Source organism: Dipodomys ordii, unplaced genomic scaffold (assembly GCF_000151885.1).
Source record: "Dipodomys ordii isolate 6190 unplaced genomic scaffold, Dord_2.0 Scaffold47, whole genome shotgun sequence".
NCBI classification, from domain to species: domain Eukaryota; kingdom Metazoa; phylum Chordata; class Mammalia; order Rodentia; family Heteromyidae; genus Dipodomys; species Dipodomys ordii.
Window position 1 is genome coordinate 3,660,765 of NW_012267263.1, and position 21,799 is coordinate 3,682,563.

General features: G+C 46.0%; 1 protein-coding gene across 1 annotated transcript in view; it reads left to right on the plus strand.

The window, feature by feature from the left end:
* Nucleotides 1-903: 903 nt before the first annotated feature.
* The window catches only part of Zap70 (zeta-chain (TCR) associated protein kinase 70kDa), a 29,418-nt gene continuing 8,522 nt past the window's right edge, over nt 904-21,799 (plus strand). Inside the window, exons 1-4 of the mRNA XM_013019860.1 lie at nt 904-1,049; nt 1,190-1,265; nt 9,710-10,128; nt 11,116-11,276. Of these exons, the coding sequence (XP_012875314.1) occupies nt 9,727-10,128; nt 11,116-11,276 (563 nt within the window). The 5' untranslated portion in view covers nt 904-1,049; nt 1,190-1,265; nt 9,710-9,726. The remainder of the gene's footprint in view (nt 1,050-1,189; nt 1,266-9,709; nt 10,129-11,115; nt 11,277-21,799) is intronic.

The window sequence follows — 21,799 nt, forward strand, 5'->3', positions numbered from 1 at the left end:
TCCGACTCCTTGTAGAGCCCTTCCCTGATTCCTAGTCTATGAGGGGGCTCCTCTGAGTACACAGCATCCAGCTCTCATCTATGTGTGGATTCAGCTCTCTCCCCCTACTCTCTCATTTGAGGGCATTTGAGGACAGAGACAGGGTGTCACTGCTGTCTCTCTGCCTGGCACAAAAAGGAGCTCAGAAGTTTTAAGTTTTGGCCTTGTTCAGTGGGTTTCTCCTCCATTTAGCTTTTTTTTTGTGGTGGGGTCAGTCATGGGTCCTGAACTCTGGGCCTGAGTGCTGTCTCTCAGCTCTTCAGCTCAAGGCTAGCGCTCTACCACTTGAGCCACAGCGCCACTTCTAGCTTTTTCTGCTTGTATGGTGCTGAGGAATTGAACCCAGGGTCTCATGAATGCAAGGCAAGCACTCTACCACTTACCACTCTACCAGCCCCTCCATTTAGCTTTTAACCTGCCTGTGAAACAAATAAATCACCCCTCTGGGGGTTCAGCCAGGGGCAGTCCCTAGTCCAAACCCCCTTGGGGGAAAAGTGGGATGAGAGTGTCTTCCAGTTTTCATGGGACCTGGGGGTCTCCTTCCATCCTGCTGCCTCCCCCCGACTTCAGCACATCTAGGCTCCCTTTTCTCTGCTGCTCAGATTTGGGGGCGACTGTTCATTTTACCCCCCCAGCCTGCAGTAAGCCTTTCCATTATGGCCCCTCTCCACACGCGGCTGAGGCAGATATTACATGGCACTGGAAATGTCCTCTGCCCTCCCCAGAGCCTGTGGCGTGTGATTTTCCTTGAACACAGCACTTTGTGACTTTGCCATACACTTCAAATGCAACCCTTCTTTCCTGTCTTCACATCAAAGAAATGCATTGAGTTGTACATTAGTCTGCTGGTGAGAGAGCCCCCCCACAGCAGGCCTTCCGGCCAGGCCTGTCCTGCTTGGACCTTAGTGTTGCCACTGGGCCAGTCAGATGAGTGGCCACCACTGGGTTCAGACCATATCCTGTCACCGCAGCCACCCAAAGGGGTTCTGGAGCACGATCCCCTCCCCCAGGTGTGAACCTTGGCAGGAAGTGACTTTTTTACACTTGCCGTGTGTGTAAGAAGGGCAGGGCATCTGCAGTGGCTCTTAAACTGGGGCTCCGGCAGCCAGGAAACCCATGTTTACTAAGTGGGCCTCAATTCTTTTCCTAGAGTAGGCCCGTGTTGGTGTTAGGGACCAGAGAGCCTTGCAGGGGCCCTGCGCCATCTGCCATCTGCACATCTTCAGGTAAGTCAAGCCCAGATGGGGCAGCACTTGGCTAATAGCCCTGGGGTGGCCTGTCTTTGGAGGACAGAGGGTCGGACATGAGTCAGGAAGCTGCTGGGAAGGACAGAAGGGCCACACACAGAGCTGTAGCCATGATGGAAGTAGCAGGTCACTTCCTAGAAGGTCAACAGCACAGTAGTGTCTAGGGGATGCAGAAATGTCTGCTTAGTCCCTGGCTCCTGCTGAGCCGTGTTAGAACCAGATCTTTGGCTCCAGGAAGCAGAGAAACCTCTGGAGAAAGCAAATGTGTACTCTAGGTCCTGTGAATGCTAGGGTAGCTCAACAGAGCTGTTAATTTGAACAGTGCAGTGCTGATGAGGAGACCCAGGGCATTCTCAAGTCTCTTGTAGGCAAGCCCATGTAGCCTACAATCTGGGAGGACTCAGAGAGGTGAAGGAACCAACTACTTGATTTCTTCTTGATCACGCTGTGTCCTTGGCAAGTTTCTTGGTTGGTCAGAGCCTTGATTTGTGCTTGATCTATTAAAAGCCTTGATCTGTTAAATGCAGATACAAATATGAGCACTGAGTAAGTGCTGAGGTAGAGGCTGAGAGAGGTGTCTCTGACAGGGAAGAGTCTTGGCAGGGAGAAACAGAGGCTTATTGGTGAGTAACTCAAAAGCTTCATCTCTCTTGTCTTGGCTAGGCCAGTGAGCACGTAGTAGGGGCTCACAGGATGAAGAAGGTCTTTAGATGCCACCTGGAAGTCTTTCTGGACTAATTTACAGCTTCCTTTTCCTCTCCCCCTTTCTTCTTTTATTTATTTATTTATTTATTTATATTGTAAAGATACTATACAGAGGGTTACAGTTACATGAGTAAGGTAATGAGTATACTTCCTATTGAGCATTGTTACCCCCTCCATTGTTTCCCCCCTACCATGCCTTCCCTCCCTACCTTCCCCGAGGTTCTTTTTTTTTTTTATTGTGATTAAGTGATTACATAATTTCCCGAATTTCACAGTATTGTGGAATAATGATGCTCATTTAAAGTCACAAGTTCATTCTAACTTTCCTGGAGCAAATTGTCTATAACAGTCTATAACATATAACGGTGTACACATGTTATACACCATACATGTGATCAGCAGCATGGGGATATTTAGTAGTGGTTCGACCAGATGAGTGGGAGTTCTTTGCTTCCTAAGTCCTGTTAGTTTTGTCGTATCACCTAACATTTTGGATTTAGCATCCACTTATCAGGGAGACAATGTACCGTTTGTCTCTTTGCTCTTGGCTTACCTCGCTCAACATGATTCCTTCTAGCTCCATCCATTTCCCTGCAAATGCCATTATTTTGTCATTTCTAATGGCTGCATAATATTCCATTGTGTATAGATACCACAATTTTTGGATCCATTCATCTGTGGTGGGGCATCTGGGTTGTTTCCATATCCTAGCTATTACGAACAGTGCTGCAATAAACATGGAGGTGCACGTGTCCTTGTATATTGGTTCCTGTTGTTCAGGGTAGATGCCTAGAAGTGGTATGACTGGGTCGTAAGAACCCTCCAGACTGCTTTCCATCCTCTCCCCCTTTCTACCAGCCTCACCCATGTAAGCCCTGCCAGGGCCGCTGGGTGGAGGGACAGCTGGCATGCTGTTAAAGTCTACATTCTAGAACCAGGGAGCTGGATTTGAGTTCTGGCTCTGCCACTTGCCAGCTGTGTGACCATGCACACCTCTCTGTGCCTCGGGTTCTGGACCTATACATCCTTCCTACTCACCCTTGGCTGGTCTTTCTTGAGGATTAGTGAGAAGATAAATAGGACACCTGGCCCATAGCAGGTGCTGTATTAGTTTTTGCTATGATTTTAATGATTATCACTCATTCTCAGGCTCTGAACTCCAATTTCTAGAAACTCTCCAGTGGGCTGCAATACCCAGACCCCTACTGATCACTCTAACCACTCTATGCTGACCACCTTCTGGCCTAGTACAAGGAACAGAGGGGAAAGGAAGTGTTTCTGATCTGGAGCCAGTTTTTCTCCCCAGATCCCAGGGCCTCTGGTAGTGCCTGGAGATATTCTTAGTCTTTATTTGGGGCTGTGACTAATGTTCAGTAGACAGAGGCCAGGTGTGCTGCTGAATACCTTACAATATCCAAGGAAGCCCTGTCCTCTTGCTCACTCTACCTTTCCTTCTCTCTTTTTTATTGTCCTGGAGCCTCAGATTCAGAGGGGGAAAGTTCCTTGCTGGTGTCATATAGCTCTTAGGACCCAGGTAGTAGAGGTTGGGGAAGGGGTTGGCCTTGCTCTGTGGGGTGGAGAGACACTTTGGGGGTGATGAATTTGAGGACCTGCTCCCGACCCCTCAATAGCCCAGGTCCTGACAGTCTAGGCCCTGATAGTCAACGACAGCTTAAAGTGCTGCTGCTATACCTTGGCCAATCTAGGGCATGGAGCCGTGAAACCCCTGAGAATTCAGCTCAGAGCTGTGTGAGTACTGGTGCTTGAATTCAGGACCTCTCACTCTTGCTGGGCTTTTTCATTGAAAGCTAGTATTCTACCATTTGAGCCCCACTTCTGGCTTTTTGCTAGCTAATGGGAGATAAGGGATAAGGCTTTCACAGTCTGTTTTGTGAACTGGCTTCAAACTATGGTTCTCATGGTAAGCACTGATTTGAGGCTTTTGATGCTCAAAGTATGTTCTGTGGAACCGTCGACCTTCAGGTCTGCTACCCATGGGAGTTAAAGTCATATAAGCAGAGCCCTCTGAAATGTTCCCCCAGCATTTGAAGCATATTTGACAATTTGGTCCTGTCTCACTTTGAAGTCTGTTTGGGATCAGGTCTGTCTGGGACAGGCATGAGTAACATCGCTATTCCCCAGAGGACATTTGAATGGTGGAACTTCACGCGGGTCTGTCCTGCTAATGATCTTAGGCTTCTGCCATCTCCACTAGCCAGAGTTGTCAGAACAAGCCTAGGGATCCATGGCCATGTTTGGAGCCATCCAGCAAGCTATTGATTCTGGCAAAGACAAACGATGATGTAGGAGCAGTGAGCTTAAGAAGAGGTGGCCATGGTTATGTCCAGGGGATGAACAGGTTAATAACGGTGGGTTGGAGTAAGTAAAGGCCCCTGATCCAAGTGCTGTCTGGTGTCTCAATTATGACAGGTTATACATCCCCCAGGAAGGCCAGAGGCTGCAGGTCTCTGGTCCCTGAGTCATGGATCACTCTGGGAAGCTGCAGATAGGCCCAGCTCTTCTGAGATCAGCAGCTCCAGGAAGGCCTGGCCTACAGAGGGGTGGAGGTGGCCTGATGATCTGCTTGTGTCTTACCCCTAGCCCTTTGTTTTCTGCCTCCTCTGTTTATCACTGCCATTCTCCATGTGGCTGGCCATGGGGTCCCTGTGTTTTACTAACGAGGATAGTGCAGAAAGGCTAGGGAGGGAGATTGATGCAGAAGCAGGGCTGGCTGACTCCTGTACTGCCTGCCTGGCAGGACAGTGGTTGTTAGTACTGTTATCATTAGGGTTGTCATGCACAGTGGGACAGGGAAGGTAAAACTGAGGTACACAGGATAAGCTTTCTCTGGGTTGCCTTCACCCTGGAAGGTCAGCCTCCCCCCAGCTCCTCTTCTGCCCTAATTCACTTCTGTCTACCCAGGCTGCACCTGTGGCCACTGTGGGGTGGAACTTCGTAAACTGCAGCTTCCTGCCACAGCTTCCTGGCCCAGACACCAACCTCACCACCCACCCCTCCCCACAGGCCTCAGATAAGCCCCCTACCCTGATGCCTTGCTTGGTACTCAGTGGGGGGCAGCTTCAGGGTCTTCTAAGACGGGCTGGCTGGACTTGGGAAGATGGAGGAGGGAGAGGAAGAAATACTAAATGGGGAAGCACTCTGGATAAGAGTTTGGAAGGAAGGCAACAGGCACAGCCTGATAAACAGAGGGCTGAGGATTTTAGATCCAATGAATTAAGCAAGTGAGAGCCACAGTAGGTTCTTGAGGAAGGGAGGCCTTGGGGAAGAATCATCTAGAAGCGCCTGGCAGATCCCACAGCTTACGTAGCTCAAGTGGAAATTGACTGGGGTTCAGCTGACCACAGATACCATGTGAACTAGTTCTAGATCTCAAGTTGTATTCATAGAAACAGTGGGTGGAGATCAAAGTGGCGGTAGTTAATGCTTCCAGTGCAAATCTATCTCAGGATGGAGCTGGGGGTGGCAGCATTTATAGCCACAGACAGAATAACCAAGTAAGAGGATCTGGGAGTGGAAGCAAAGGAAGGAGAGTCAGCAGGAAGGAATGGAGTTGGGGGAGCCAGAGCAGGGTATTTGCTAAGGACCAGAGAGATCTTCGAGGCCTAAGCAGGAGGGGAAGATCATTGGATCTATTATTGGTGGACCCAGCTTCAAGGAGGGTGATATCGGTGCTGGGGAGCAGGTGGGGAGGGGGCAGAGCAGTTTTAAGGCGGGATCAGAGGTAGGGTGGGAGACAGACTGAACTTTTCCTCCTTTAGTTATTTATTTTGGTTCTGGTGCTTGAAATCAGGGCTTGAGCACTGTCCCTGAGCTTCTTTGATCAACACTAGCACTCTACTACTTGAGCCACAGCTCCATTTCTGTGCTTTCTTTTCTTTTCTTTTCTTTTCTTTTTTTCTGTCAGTCAAGGGGCTTGAACTCTGGGCCTGGGTGCTGTCCCTCAGCTCTTCAGCTCAAGGCGAGTGTGCTACCACTTGAGCCACAGCGCCACTTCCTGGAACAGATTCTTAAAAAAAAACCTTTTTTTGGAAGACTTTTCCTTTCTTCATTTTTATTTATTTTGTTGGTACTAGAGTTGAACTCAGGGCTCTATGTTTGCTCGTTTTCTTCTTTTGCTGGTTTGGCACTCTACCACTCGAGTGACATCTACAGCATTTTTTTTTTTTTTTGGTTGGTCATGGGGTTTAACTCTGGGCCTGGGCGCTGTCCCTCAGCTCTTCAGCTCAAGGCCAGCGTTCTACCACTTGAGCCACAGTACCATTTCCAGTTTTCTGGTAGTTAATTGGAGATAAGAATCTCATGGACTTTCCTGCCTGGGCTGGCTTTGAACCTTGATCCTTAGATCTCAGCCCCCTGAGTAGCTAGGATTAAGGCATGAGCCACTGGTGCCCGGCTGTACATTTTTGCTGGTTAATTTGGGAATTTCATAGACTTTTCTGCCTGGGCTTATAATTCTCCAGGTCTTAGCTTCCTGAGTAGCTAAGATTATAGGCCTGAGCCATGGGGTGCCTAGCTATTTTATTTTCCAGGTTGGCCATGAATTCCTGGATCCTCTTGTCTCAGCCTCCTGAGTACTGGGATTATAGGTGTACACAACCACAACCCTCAAGCCTGGGCCCATGCAACACCAGCACCAGAGACATCTAGTCAGCAGCCTCCAGTGCCCTGACTCAGACTTGGCCTGATTCTCATTCCAGGATTTTCCTCTGGCCCCAGCACCCATCTCTGTGGGCCCCTGGACATCAGGGCAAAAGGCACCTTTCCTCACCCACAAAACCTTTTGATACATTCTCTACTTACCTTTTTTTTTTTTTTTTCTGTAGTGGGGCTTGAACTCTGGTCCTGGGCGCTGTCCCTGAGCTCTTCAGCTCAAAGACACAGCTCTACCACTTGGGCCACAGTGCCACTGAGATCCTCGGATCTCAGCCTCCTGAGTAGCTAGGATTACAGGTGTGGGCCACCAGCACCCGGCCTCTATTTACATTGGCACTACTGAGAAGACATCTTGCAAACATAGTTTATGTCCTGGTGGCCTTGATGGGCCTAACTTAGAGAGACAATAGGTCATTGTTATAAGGAGCTGGTTTTCTTCTCCAGTATTATACAAAAAACTTGCAAGTGTACAGAAAATGAAAAGAAAAGTACCCCTGTTATATACAGAATTGTACCCTAGCTCCTACACTATGTGCAATACTTATCACAGAAGATAAACATTATTCACAGATTCTACATCTTCAAATTCATGCACTTGCTAACTAACATTTATTTGTAATCCTCCAACTAGTATATTGGTTTTTGGTCATCTGCAGACGCATTCACAAAGGAAAAACATTTGAGTCACTGATGTACACATCCCCACTGAGGTTAAATAATGTGGGGCTCTGGCTTTTTTTCATATCTCATTCTGTAATTAAATGAATTTTTTAAGTTATTAGGGAATCAAACTCGAAGCTGTGCACATGCTAGGCAAACATTCTACCAAATATGTATTTTTTAAACCACCAATCTGGAGCAACATTTCTGGAAATTTTGTACTTTTTGCTGGTGAATAAAATATCCTAAGTCCTGGCTGCTGGTGGTTCACATCTGTAATCTTAGCTACTCAGAAGGCTGAGATCTGAGGATCACAGTACAAAGCCAGATCAGGCAGTAAAGTCCATGAGCTTCCTATCTCCCATTAATCAACAAAAAGTAGAAGAGGAGGCATGGCTCAAGTGGTAGAGCACTAGCTTTGAGCAAAAAAGCTAAGGGACAGTATCCAAGCCCCACTGGTACACCTACACACACACACACACACACACACACACACACACACACATCCCCAAGTATAGTGCTAAGCTGTGCCTAATGAAACAGACATGGGTCAGAGAGGCAGTATTAATAAACCAACAATTATATGTTGCCAAAGTTTTCTTTTTTCCTTTTAGTCCTGAGGATCAAGTCCAGAGTTTCGTGCATGCCAATCAAGGGCTCTACCACTGAGCTACATCCCCAGGCCTAACAATGTATAACATAAAGTGACATAAAACCCACATAAAATAGTTACATTTTGATCACTTGGTGAAAATGTGATCAGAGTAGTGCAGGAACCCAAATCCGTATTTCCTCTAGAAGCAATGGTTCAGTATTTGGCTAACTCAGTGTTTACAGTGATTTTACAGTTATTGTGAATCCTAAGAATTGAGTGAGGGAGGGTGAGGCATGGTGGCTCATGTCTGTAATCTCAACTATTTTGGAGGCAGAGGTTGAGAGGACAGTAGTTTGATGCCAGTGTGGACAAAAGTTGGCAAGATTCCATTTCAACAAAAGAAGCTGGCCCAGAGTTCAAGCCCCACACCGACAAAAAAAAAAAAAAAAGAAGAAGAAACTGGCCATTGTGGCAGCTGTACTGGACAATTTAAGTAGAAGGTCCTATTTCAAAAATAACAAAAGCAAAAGGGCTAAGGGTATGGCTTGAGTTGCATCATCTCACTCACACACACACAAATTGAAACATTTATACAACTATCTACTACCTATTATCCATCCATATCTCTTGATCCTTCCATTTGTAATCGTTATATTTTAGATGCCTTTTGAAGTCAATTTCAGTCATCAGAATGCATCACAGCCTACACTTACAAGCATTATTTTATGGTGCTTTATTGGAGGGATTATAACAGGCCCCTGTGTGATCCAATCTCCATCAAAGATAAAGGACATCACCATCACTCCAGAAAGTTTAAGGAAGACCATTTTATTTTCCTTATTTTCCAGATTCATTGTTCTTTTTTCTTTTCTTTCTCTTCTCCTTTTCTTTCCTCCTCCCTTAATTCCAGATATCACTCATTTACTTGCTATTTTGACAGAACTGGATTTTGAACACAGGGCCTTTCACTTGTTAGGCAATTACTCTACCATTTGCCTGATTGATAAAGATCTTTGTGGTCTCTGCTTCCTGAGTAGCTGGGGCTACCAAACGTGACTACCAGACTACTTGCATAGGCTTCATTTTAACGGTGGTATCGGGGTTCCTGGTGGAGTTAAACCCTAATATATCAAACGAATCCCCTATTGATGGATATTCAGACTAGCTCATGCTCTGTTAAGGAGGGTACAGGGCAAGGCAAGCGGCAACTATAAGGCTGAGCAAGGTAGCTCTCATGAACAAAGATTGTTGGGCCTCGGGTCCCTTTGCTCGTGCTGTTCCTCTGCTTTATGTTCCCCCACTCCATGGGGGGGCTTTTTAAAAAGCTGGATCCATCTTCTGATCTTGGCTCAAATATACCTCCTCCGAGAAGGTGACCTCCATCTCTCCTGAACTAACATTCTTTCTCCTTTGGAATCACGATCTTAACTGTTCTGTTTGTTTTGTCCCACTACCCCTGCATCTCTCCCTGCCCCCCGCCCCTCCCCTTTAAAGTATCATCTTCAGGAGCGCAGGGAGGGACCCAGTGTGCCCAGAGAGTCAATCCTCAGCACCGGGTGTGAAACAGTAAAGCATTCAACACGCATTTAGGAAATGGCAGAGAGCAGTTGAGGTATCTGCAGCAGGCCGCTGAAGTCAGAGGTGGATCTGGAACTCGCGGTCTGTGTCCAGCTATGTCCAGCAAGCCGTGGCTCCTCTCCACGCGGACAGAGCAGGCTCTCGGCCGCTGGACGGGCTCAGGAAGGGCAGGGAGGGCCCTGATGCGCATCCCGCCCCTCCGCACCCACAGGGCCTGCGCGGGCGGCGATGCCGGACCCCGCGGGACACTTGCCCTTCTTCTACGGCTGCATCTCGCGCGCCGAGGCCGAGGAGCACCTGAAGCTGGCGGGCATGGCCGACGGGCTCTTCCTGCTGCGCCAGTGCCTGCGCTCGCTGGGCGGCTACGTGCTGTCGCTGGTGCACGACGTGCGCTTCCACCACTTCTCCATCGAGCGCCAGCTCAACGGGACCTACGCCATCGCGGGCGGGAAGGCTCACTGCGGCCCCGCCGAGCTCTGCGAGTTCTACTCGCACGACCCAGACGGCCTTCCCTGCAAACTGCGCAAGCCGTGCAATCGGCCGGCGGGCCTCGAGCCGCAGACCGGCGTCTTCGACTGTCTGCGCGACGCCATGGTGCGGGACTACGTGCGCCAGACATGGAAGCTGGAGGTGAGAGCGTGGGCTGGGGGCGGGGCCTGCGGTCGGAGGGGCGGGACAGGGGCGGGGCCTGCGGTCTGAGGGGCGGGCCAGGAGCGGGGTCTGGGGCTGAGGGGGCGGGACGGGGGCGGGGCCTGGGGCTGAGGGGCGGACACGGGGCGGGGCCTGGGGGCTGAGGGGCAGGCCCAGGAAGGAGGCCTGGGGGCTGTGGGGCGGATACTGGGGCGGGGCCTAAAGCATTTGGACATAACTTGAAGGCGTGGCCTGGAGCCTATGAAGTGGGCCCTGGGGCGGGGCCTTGAGCCTTCGGGCCGGACTTAGGGGCCTCATTGAGGGACAGACCGCGGTGGGGCCAGTGGTCTCTGGGCCGGATTCAGGGACGGATCCTGTGGGGTGGGCCAAGGGTGGGGCCGGCAGCGTGGACCCAGGGGCAGGGCCAGGCAGGGCTTGTGGGGGATTTTTTTTTCTCTTTCTGCCTGCAGAATGCGGTAAGGTGTGAGATTTGGAAGTAAGAGGATGAGGTTGATGGCGGGACATAGGAGGGGTTTGTGAGAAACAGGCTCTGTGGTGGCCCTCCACAGTGTGCCATAGCCTGAGCTATGGTGCACAACTGTGCCAGACTAGAAGGGCTCTCGGCCTGGGCGGGTCCAAAATCTCTGACTGGGGACCCAATCAGAGAGGGCTGTCTATGAGGAGTGTTGGCAGAGTAGCTTGAGTAGCCAGGGGGCAGTGGGTTTTAGTCCTCTAGAGCCTGCACTACGCTAGACCATCCAACTACCGCATCTGATCTTCAAGCTGGAGATGTGCTTGAGGGAGCCATGGTGCCTCTTGGAGAGGGTGTAAGCTGCCCTCCACGGTCTAGAGGCTGCATGGAAGAGTGTGACTGAGAGTAGCCTTACTGGATGGGGCAGTCAGGAGAGTCCAGGAGATGGACCTGTGAGGGCTCCTGGGGCTCTGTATTTGGCCACACTTAAATCCTCCTTTACCCTCCTTTTCCAGGGTGATGCCCTAGAGCAGGCCATCATCAGTCAGGCCCCGCAGGTGGAGAAGCTCATTGCCACCACGGCCCATGAGCGGATGCCCTGGTACCACAGCAGCCTGACGCGGGAGGAAGCCGAGCGCAAGCTCTATTCTGGAGCGCAAACAGACGGCAAGTTCCTGTATGTGGGACCTGTGGTTCCTGGGTGTAAGGCCGGGGCTTATTGGCTGGGATCCTGGGTGGGTAGGTGATCAGACCTGAGTCTGATCGTGATAGGATGGGGGGGCTTGAGGGTGTGCCTGTGTGGACACATGTAAAGGGACTCCTAGCAAAACTTCCAGGTCCAACGGGTTGAACCCAACTTTTGCCACCTATCAGCTGTGACCCTTGGGCAGGTAGTCAAATTTCTGCCTGTCTCAGATTCTGTTCATTCATTAGATAGCTGCTGGGTATCAGACACTTGAGGATGTGGCCTAAATCAAATAAACATAAGTGTCCTGGTGAATGACAGGTAGAACAAAAAAAAACAAAGGCCTCTCATAAAACCCAACTAATAAGGTCTAGCTAGATATGTATGCTTGGAAATCCTGTGTGTGTTGTTTGGGTGGCCAGAGAAGCTTTTCACAAAAAGGCAACTCTAGCACAAAGAACTGGAGATGAGAAGGGAGTTGTGGAAGCATTGAGGTAGCTCAGTGGTGGAGCTCTTGCTTAGCACACAGAGGCCTTGGGTTAATCACCAGCACCAAACCACAAAACCAAACATCCTAGAAGAGAGATGGCAGCTTTGAGGTGGAAAGTGCTTCTGGCGAACAGGATGGCAAGTGCAAAGTTCAGAAGGTAGACATTTACCTGACATTTTGAAGGAACATGGAGGAGGCCAATGGTCTGGAGCACTTGGAGCAGTGTGGGAGGAGGTTGATGCAAAAGGTAATTCTGGCTCTGTGTGTGTGTGTGTGTGTGTGTGTATGTGTGCTTAAAGTCAGGGCCTGGGCAATGACTCTTACCTTTTTTAAAAATAGGAAATCACTTGATTTTATTAATATTTAAGAACATTAAAACAAAGGAATTATGAACAATGTTACATTAGTATTTAAATATAACCTAAAACATTAGAAAGTAACATTATAAAATATAAAATGAAAAATGAGCTGGTGGCTAACACTTGTAATCCTAGCTACTTATGAGGCTGAGTCTGAGGATTGTGGTTCAAAGCCTGCCTAAGCAGGAAAGTCTGTGGAACTCTTATCTCCAATTAACCACCAGAAAACCAGAAGTGGAGCTGTGGCTCAAATTGATAGAGCACTAGCCTTGAGCAAAAAGAACTCAGGGACAGCACCCAGACCCTGTGTTCAAGTGCCAGAACTGACAAAACAAAACCAATAAGATCTTCATTAGCATGAATAACAGTGCTTGTCTGTTGATAAATTCATTTCAGTCTGGAACACAGAAAGATAATGCTACTTACATATCTGCTACACCATTGAACCTGCTTCTTCTTTCAATTTTAACTGGGTTACGATTGAAAACTCTAGTTCACACAAACTGGTTGTGAGTGATAGAAACAGAAAGATACTCTTCTACAAAGCAAAAGAAAGTCTTTCTTTAAGTCAAAAATGCTGACAAACTTTAAGGTGTCATAATCATTCTTAAATGTATAAATACAAGTAAGTTGCTATAATTCATTATCTTTATCAGAGTTAACTCTGTTACTGATTCAGAGTCTTGAAAAGCAAATTAATATGGTAACCAATTTCATGTTCCTCTAATATACCCAATTTCTCTTCTAGAAAAAAGTGAGCTGGGTGCCGGTGGCTTACACCTGTAATCCTAGCTACTCAGGGAGTTGAGATCTGGTTCAAAGCCAGCCTGGGCACAAAAGTCTGTGAGACTCTTATCTCCAAACCACCAGAAAACCGGAAGTGGTGCTGTGGCTCAAATGGTAGAGCTCTAGCCTTGAGCTGAAGAGCTGAGAGACAGCGCCCAGGCCCAGAATTCAAGCTCCATGACCGACCAAAAAAAAAAAAAAAAAAGGTTAAATGATTAAAGTTTGAAACAGTGAAGTGAGATGCAGTAATATATCTGGTTTCATTTCTTTCAAAACTCTTCATTAATAACAATCTCGTCAATATGTTGTAAAAAAAACTGTAGAAACATGTAGTGTCTTGGACAATTACTTTTTTTTTTTTTGGTGCCAGTCCTGGAGCTTGAACTCAGACATGGTGCTGTCCCTGAACTTTTTTACTCCAGGCTAGCATTCTACACTTGAGCTACAGCTCCACTTCCGGCTTTTGGTTAACTAATTGGAGGTAAGAGTTTCCTGGACTTTCCTGTTGGGGCTGGCTTTGAAACATGATCCTTAGATCTCAGCCTCTGAAGTAGCTAGAATTATAGGCATGAGCCACTGGCATCCTGCTAAGACAATTACTTTTAAGTCTTGCTTGCTACAGCATCTTCTGGAATGCTTGGATCTCTTCAACATGTTGGAATGCATCACAGATTTTTCTGCTGAACTTTTAAATTCAGTTAACAAAATTCCAAACATATTGGTTACATATGCCAATTTCATGACTCAAGTACTCATTACTTCATCACTCATCTTCAAAAATGTTTGCAAGATAAGATTTTCCCCCTTAAGATTATGAACCTCATTTGTGCATTCATAAACCCAATTAGTATTTTCCCTTGAGAACCAATGACTTTGGTGTGATAGAGTAAATGGGTCTGACTGATTCCAATTTTTGAACAGTATGTTTCAAGAAGCTAGTTAAAAGTGAGCTCCCTTTAATAAGATTAGTGACCTTTACTGCAGTTTCACATAGTTCTATAAGATCCTGTGGAAGGTCTCTGGATTTCAAGCTTCAGTGATTCTATGTGGCACCATTATTAGTCACTGGTAGCTTTTATTTTCGATCACTCTGCTTTTGCTTCCCAGTTAGGCTTGCTGTACCATCACTTTTAATGCCTTTACCATGTCTCCACTTTCATTTGTAATGATCAACAATTATGCACCTTTCTAATTCTGTAAAAATATCTAGTCCACTTAAACGTTAGGTTAAATTAAGAACCATAAAAAATCCTCCATAAAATGAGCTCATCACTCATATCTGATTTGTTGGCATTGTTTTTGTTCTTCTTTCCTCTCTAGCCTTCATGGCTCAGTTTCCTAACAGTGTTAAGTGTATTTTCTGGCTGCTCCTCTTTGAGACAGGAGTCTACCATGAGTCTCTGGCCTTTAAATAAAGATTCCAAGATTCAACCTCTTAAAATATGGCTTCTCTGTTTTCTCATCTTACAACAATATAAAATAAGTGTTGTGCAAATTCATCAAGTTGAATTACAAATTCTATACCAGACTGCCACCAACTAAAAAGCAGTGTTTCTGAAGGCTCTGCAGCAGCAGGTGTAGTTTTTAATTTATTGGCCAACTTATCAAACATTGTGCACACCATAGCCAAACATTCTGGAGTAAGTTTCCAGTATCTGTGGGGGATAATTTTTTTTCTTTTGCTACAGATAAATTCCACATTAAATATTTCTCACTAAAAGTAGAAAAACAACTAAGAAACTGTGTTTCTTAGAAACTGTGCTAATACCTTTTGTTAGAAGTCTCTACCGAATAAAGCACACTACACACACATCCAGGGAAGGAAAAGGTTTGATGTCAGAAAAACTGCTTTTATCCTGGGTAATTATAGGGGAGTGAACCTGTAGGAATGAAGTAGGAAGTAAATCTGTAGGAATGGGGAAATGGGAGTCTGTATTGTGTATGGGAAATGGATGGTAACAGGGAGTGAGTGGGAAATTGATTGTGAGGGGGTTGGTGTTATTTGTTAGGCCAGCTCAGGGTGACTGAGATGCAGGCAGCCTGGTGGAACCTGAGCAATTGTAATGCTGGCCACCACAGGATGACTCCCAGAGCCAACAACATTTCTTTTCTTTTCTTTTTAAAAAAATATTCAAGATGCTTACCAGTAAGTTCAGCTTGCTGCTGAGTTTCTAACTACCTTTTGAACTATGGAGGTTTTAAGATTTCGTTGTCAGAACATTATTACAAATAACACACTGAGGTCTGTCATTTTTCAAAGGGGTTTTCACATTTGATAAAACCATATTTGGGGCTGGGAATGTGGCTTAGTGGTAGAGTGCTTGCCTAGGATGCATGAAGCCCTGGGTTCAATTTCTCAGTACCACATACGCAGAAAAAGCCAGAAGTGGCTCTGTGACTCAAGTGGTAGAGTGCTGCTAGCCTTGAGCAAAAGAAGCCCAGGGATAGTGCCCAGGCCCTGAGTTCAAGCCCTAGGACTGGCAACAGAACAAAACAAAACATATTTTGAGTAATCTTCATATAATAGCTTATATTTTTTCCTTTTTGAAATGAGGCTCAAATGAAGTTGGAGTTGGAAGATTAGTGTCAATATGCTTCTCAATATTGTCAGATCCATTAGTTGAACTTGAACAGGTTTCTGCATGTTTCATTATTCCTTTCTTGTGTGTATATATGTGTCAGTCCTGGGGCCTGAACTCAGGGCCTGGGTACTATCCCTGAGCTTTTGTGTTCTGCCACTTAAGCCATAGCTTCACTCTGGCTTCTTGGTTATTAATTGGAGATAAGAGTCTCTAGACTCTTATCTGCCCAGTCTGGCTTTGAACCACAATCCTCAGATCTCAGCCTCCTGAGTAGCTAGGATTACAGGTGTGAGCCACCAGCGCCCAGCCCCTAGTCCCTTTTCTTTTAATAAAGAAATGATCCAATTAAACAGTTTGTTCCAATCTGATTAAAATAATCTCTAACCCCCCAAACCATAGAGCCTCTATACTGTTATCAAAAATATACTCAGCATGTGTAACTGAATCTCAACTGAATGTCTCAAGACCTTACGTCTAGTTGTAAATCATAATATGAAAATAGAGTGCACCAACGTTTGCTATTATGAAAGTCAAATGACACCCACTAACAAATGATTGAAAACCCCTTCTTAGCCGGTATACACTACATTCATCATCTACTTTCCATCAGATACCTTTCTAGGATATTGAAGTTTACCTACATATTTCAAACAGAGGATCTATGCAAAGCATTTCGATATTTTATATTGCTTTTAAATAAAGTTCATTATGACTCACAGAATGGAATCAATGACTCACAAATGGGTCACATCCATACCGTGAAAAACACAAAGACAATATGACATGTTGTGTTATTAGCTTGAGCATGTCTGCTTGATGAGGAAAAAGTAGCTTGATCTGCTAGATTATTCTTGAGTTGTATAGAAACTTCTTCATGTGGGAGGAATACATCTTAGATTTTCTGCCCTCATACTTTTTGATGAGAAGACTGTTTAAAGAGTGGTAATTAATGGATGGGTTCAGTGAGGATCCAGTGAGGTTTTTTTTCCTATAACTAGGTCAACTATTCGGTTGGAGTTGATGATGTATTATTATTATTATTATTTTTGTCAGTTGTGGAGCCTGAACTCTGGGCCTGGGCACTGTCCCTCCTCTCTTCAGCTCAAGACTAGCACTCTACCACTTGAGCCACAGCACCACTTACGGCTTTTTCTGCTTATGTGGTGCTGAGGAATTGAACCCAGGGCCTCATGCATGCAAGGCAAGGATTCTACCACGGAGCCACCTTCCCAGCCCCACGTATTTTTATAGAGCTTTTTTGGAATACATTCTTAATCTCTAGTCTAGTCCCAGCAAGCATATTTCACACTTGGACCTGCAACTCAGTATACTTGCCATTTATGCATTGAACCTCTTCCAGTCTCACCCTAAATTCCCTCATCCAGCCAGAAGTGGCTCCCTTAGCTTTTCTGCTCAAGGCTAGCACTCTACTATTTGATCTATAGTTCCATGTCTGGCTTTCTATTGGTTACTGAAGATAAGAGTCCCATTGACTTTCCTCCCATGGCTAGCTTTGAACCAAGATACTCAGATCTCAGCCTCCTGAGTAGCTAGGATTACAGACGTGAGCCATTGGCACCTGGCAAGTGTGGATCTGGCTTTTATCATGGGTCAAGTACAAGCTTATTGAAGCAACTCCCTTTACCTGTGCTTCCAATGACATCAGCACCCACCCCAAGGATCTGTTAGAAGATTATACAAATTAATACATGTATAGCAACAGCACACTACCTGGCATGTACAAAACCACCTTACATGGTAGATCTTCCTGTATGTAGCAACTGTGTGTCTGTGCAGATGAGGCCTTGTGGCAAAAGAATCTCTAAAAACTCTAAAAAATTTCTTAAGAACTACTAGAGGAAAAAAAGTAAAGCAAACCAAAAGTGTTCTACCTAAGTTAGATTAGATTGCTATTAAAAACTATCAACAAAAACCCCAAAACAAAACAAAAAAATCTACTATGAATTTGAGAGCCCAGCTGGGGCTGTTGGTCTCTGATTTGCACCCAGGTTTGTGTGTGTGTGTGTGTGTGTGTGTGTGTGTGCGCGCGCGCGCACGCGCACGCACAAATGTTATCCAGATATCTACTCAAGTCACTCAATCCTTGAATTGCAGAAAATCTTGGTGCTTGCTTCTTTCCCGTGACCCCAGGAAGTTTGTGTTCTCCTCCAGGAAGTCTATGGGAACAATTCCCAAGGGCATCCTTCTCATGGGTGCAGTCTTGGCTAAAGTTATTCCAGATGGATCCTTATCGTTACCCACTGTCCTAGGGCTCTTCCTCTTCTGAGGCCAGCCCACTTGGAGGATGTGATCCCTTTCCTTGATTTCCCTCATCCAGGTGAGGTTCCCTTCCGCAGGCCATGCTGTTGGCTGTTCAAAAGCTCTTTTTTTCCCCACCCTATCTTACAGATTTAGGCTGTGAATTGAAGTGATTTTTTCTGAGGTTTCAGAGGGAGCTCTTGCATGCATATTACAAATTATGCTTTGAGGGGTAGAGCGCAGTGGTAGATGACTCGCCTAGAATGCACAATGCCCTGGGTTCAATCCCTAGCACAACAAAATCAAACCAAACTAACTAAACAACAACAAAAAGGCTCAACTCAACTTCCAAGATGGTATTTTTGTTTGTTTGTTTGCTTCAGAACCAAGGTTTGAACCCAGAGCCTTGTGCTTGCTCAGCAGGTGCTTGCCACTTTAGCCAAACAACCAGCCCTGATTTTTGCCAGTTATTTTGGGACTTTTCTGCATTGACTGGCTTTGAACCACAATCTTCTGGATCTCAGCCTCCAAAATAGCTAGGATTACAGATGTGAGCCACTGGTGTCTGGCAAGGATAGCTTTGGAACAACTAAAGTGGGGGTTGTTTTCTTCATGAGGAAGCCTTTGCATTTATATCAGTTAGTTTTGCTGCATAACAAACCATTCTGAGACTTACTGGCTCAAAACCACAGTTTTTTTTTTTACAGTTCTGTGAGTCAGCTGAGCAGTTTTGGTCCCTTCAGTTGGGTGGGCATTGAATCCAGTGGGATGGGCACAGTTATACATGTGGCTTTGGCTCAGTGTTGCCTTCATGGTCGGGGTGGTGATGGTGGTGGTGGTGGTGTTGGTGAACTGGTCAAAGTATGGTCTTGTCCAGGGGTGTTCACACAGTACTGGAGTTCTAGTACTGTGCAAGTTCCAGTATGCAAGTACTTCCTAAGCCTCTGAATATACAGTGTGACTGATGTCCTTTTGGCCAAAGCAAGTCCCATCACAAATGCAAAGCCACTGTGGGAAAGGGATTACCTTAGAAGAATGAAATCAGCTATATTTACACACATTTATCATAGGATTGGAACAGGGGGTCATATTGAAGGCATGGGCATCTCAAACTTGGTGAGAGTTTGGGGTTATCTTTCTTCCCTGCCTACCTCCCTCCCCTTTCCCCCCTCCTTCCCCCCTCTCTTCCCTCCTTTCCTCCTTCCATCCCTTCCTTCTTTCCTTCCTTCCTTTTTTCCTTCCTTCCTTCCTTCCTTCCTTCCTTCCTTCCTTCCTTCCTCCTTTCTTTCTTTTTGTGAGGGAGGGTTGGTGGTGGCTGGTACTGGGGCTTGAACTCAGGGCCCACTCTCCCTTAGCTATTTTGCTCAAGGCTAGTGCTCTACCACTTGAGCCACAGCTCTACTTAGGGTTTTTTTTGTAGTTAGTTGGAGATAATAGTCTCATGAACTTTTCTGTCTAAGCTGTCAAACCCCAAACCTCAGATAATCCCAGCCTCCTGATTAACTAGGGCTATAGGCTTGAACCACCAGTACCTGGCAGTACCCTCTTTTTTTCCCATTTAGACTATCAGCAAGAGGGCAGGGCTTGTATCTGGTGTGTCTAGAAGACTCTATCTTCTGGTACCATGAAGGTGTCTGGTCCAGGTGTTCTTCACCTGCCCAGGTGTGATGCTCACTAAGATTTTCCCAGCATTCCCTGGCACGGCTCACACTTTCTCATGTGTACATCACCCAGGTGCCTGAATGGCAGAGCTCTTTCCCAGTGGAAATTCCACCTGGAATTTCTGTGATTGCAGCCCCCTTTTCCTCCTTCTCTGCTTTTTCCTTCATAAATGTAAATTCATCTTTCTTTTGACTTTTTAGTCTGGGTTTCCTTCTTGGGTTCCTCTCAAATCCCCTGATACAGCTTTTATTCCCACAAGTCTGTCTTGGTTTTTCTTTCTTCTTCTCTCATTGCTTTCCTTCCTCCTTTTCTTCTACCTAACCATATTGTCTCTCAAATGGTTTAAAATATTTCTCATGGTTTCCTGGACCACCCTTTACTTTTTGTCAGTACTGGAATTTGAACTCAGAATCTCCTGACTAGTAAACAGGCACTCTGCCATTTGAACCACATCCCTAGCCCTTTCTGCCTTAATTTATTTCTCAGATAAGGTCTCTTTTTCCTGGGTTAGCCTTGAACTGCCACCCTCCTACAAGTGACTGGAACTAGATGCATATGCAGCCATATTGGATTTTCTTTTTTTTAGATAGTTTCATGAAGTTTTTGACTGGGCTAGCCTGGGATCCTCTTATCTCTACCTCCCAAGTAGCTGGGATTACACCTGTGGACCACCATATCTGTCAAGGCAGATTGGATTCTGAGTCTCTATACTGGCTTCAACAACAGTAGAGTCTCAGCTTTGATCTCTGTGTGTGTGTGTGTGTGTGTGTGTGTGTGTGTGTGTGTGTGTGTTTTAAATCTTTTATTTCTGGTTCAGTGTTGTTTGACAAACAATTTCATTGCCTGGAGGAACATTTTACAAACTATTTGCACAACACAACAGTTTAGGACAGGTTTTGAGTTAGCCAGTCAATCGAAATACAAGGAATCTCAGGAAAACCAGGACTAATAATGGCTTTGGGAATCAAACTGGCTTGAAGTCTAAGAGGCAAATGGGACCAGCAGATGGCAGGCGGTTGGGAGAAGGATCTGGGTGGTGTACAATGACTAAAGCTTGCAGTTGAACAGGGGCACTGTAAGGGACTCATTCATCAGTTATGAGGAGCCAGCCAGACTCCTGGCAAACTAGGCAGGGCAGGGCAGGTAGTAGATCTTCTCGTAGTACCTATAGTCAGTAACTACTTTGTCAGTATGCGACTAGTTGGGGACAGAAAGTCAAAGCAGTAGCGATAGAATCTCACATGGGAAAGGGTGAGGGCAAGAGAATAGTCCTGGTTGTCTACTTCCCAGATAAGAGTTCAAGATAAGGGTTCAGAAAGGCAGATACCACTTGGCCTAGAATTAATGCCAAAACTACCCTTACATTGATCCCATCTAAGTTGTTGATGAGCAAATGGAATTGTATGTAAGACTGTGTGCTGCAAATATTTGCTTTGTTTCTGTGTACTTGGTGGTGGCATTTTATGGTGCTGGTTAGTTCAATTTGAACAAGAACTTGACCCCTCAAAAGGTCATTCTAGAGCATCTTGCCAGTATTTCTTAACCCCTCTGGGTCGTGGAACTCCTGCTGAAGCTGAACTCCTTTTATACCTTCCCCAACCCTTAAGTTTCCATCCCTGTAACAAATACCGGAGACAAAGCAACTTAAAAAGAGAAAAGGTTTATTTTTGTTTGGTTCATGATCAGTTGGTCCTGTTGTTTCAGGCAACAGAGTTAGATGTCAATCATAGGTAGCTATTAGCATTTGAGTTAGAAATGGATTTGGATCCTGATTCCATCTGATACGAATTGTGAACCCTTTAGGTAAGAGATAAAATCTTTGTTGTTGTTGTTGTTGTTGGTCATGGGGCTTGAACGCTGGGCCTGGGCACTGTCCCTCAGCTCTTCAGCTCAAGGCTAGCACTCTCACATTTGAGCCACAGCGCCACTTCTGGCTTTTGGTATTTATGTGGTACTGAGGAATGGAACCCAGGGCCTCATGCATGCAAGGCAAGCACTCTACCACTGAGCCACTTTCCCAGCCCCAAGAGATACAATCTTTTGCAAGCTACAAAACAGGGTGATATTATTTCTATATGAGGAATGCTGTGAAGATTAAATGACAAATAGATGAAGAGTGTCCCGACCTGCAGGACTTCAACCAGGGCAATGAACCTAAGCGAGAAGGAATGAAGGGACAAGAGACACGAAGAATGACAGCAAGACAAGGATTCTGATCAAGCTGCCAATTTTTATTTTTCACACAAGGGTATTTATATGCTTGGAATAAGGAAGCTTTTTCATTGGCCGGAAGCAGCTGCAGGGTGCTTGCTTAGGGCAAGGTGAAAAGGTGGTCGTTACTTAGGGCAGGGTGAGAAGGTGAAACAGCCTCAAGAT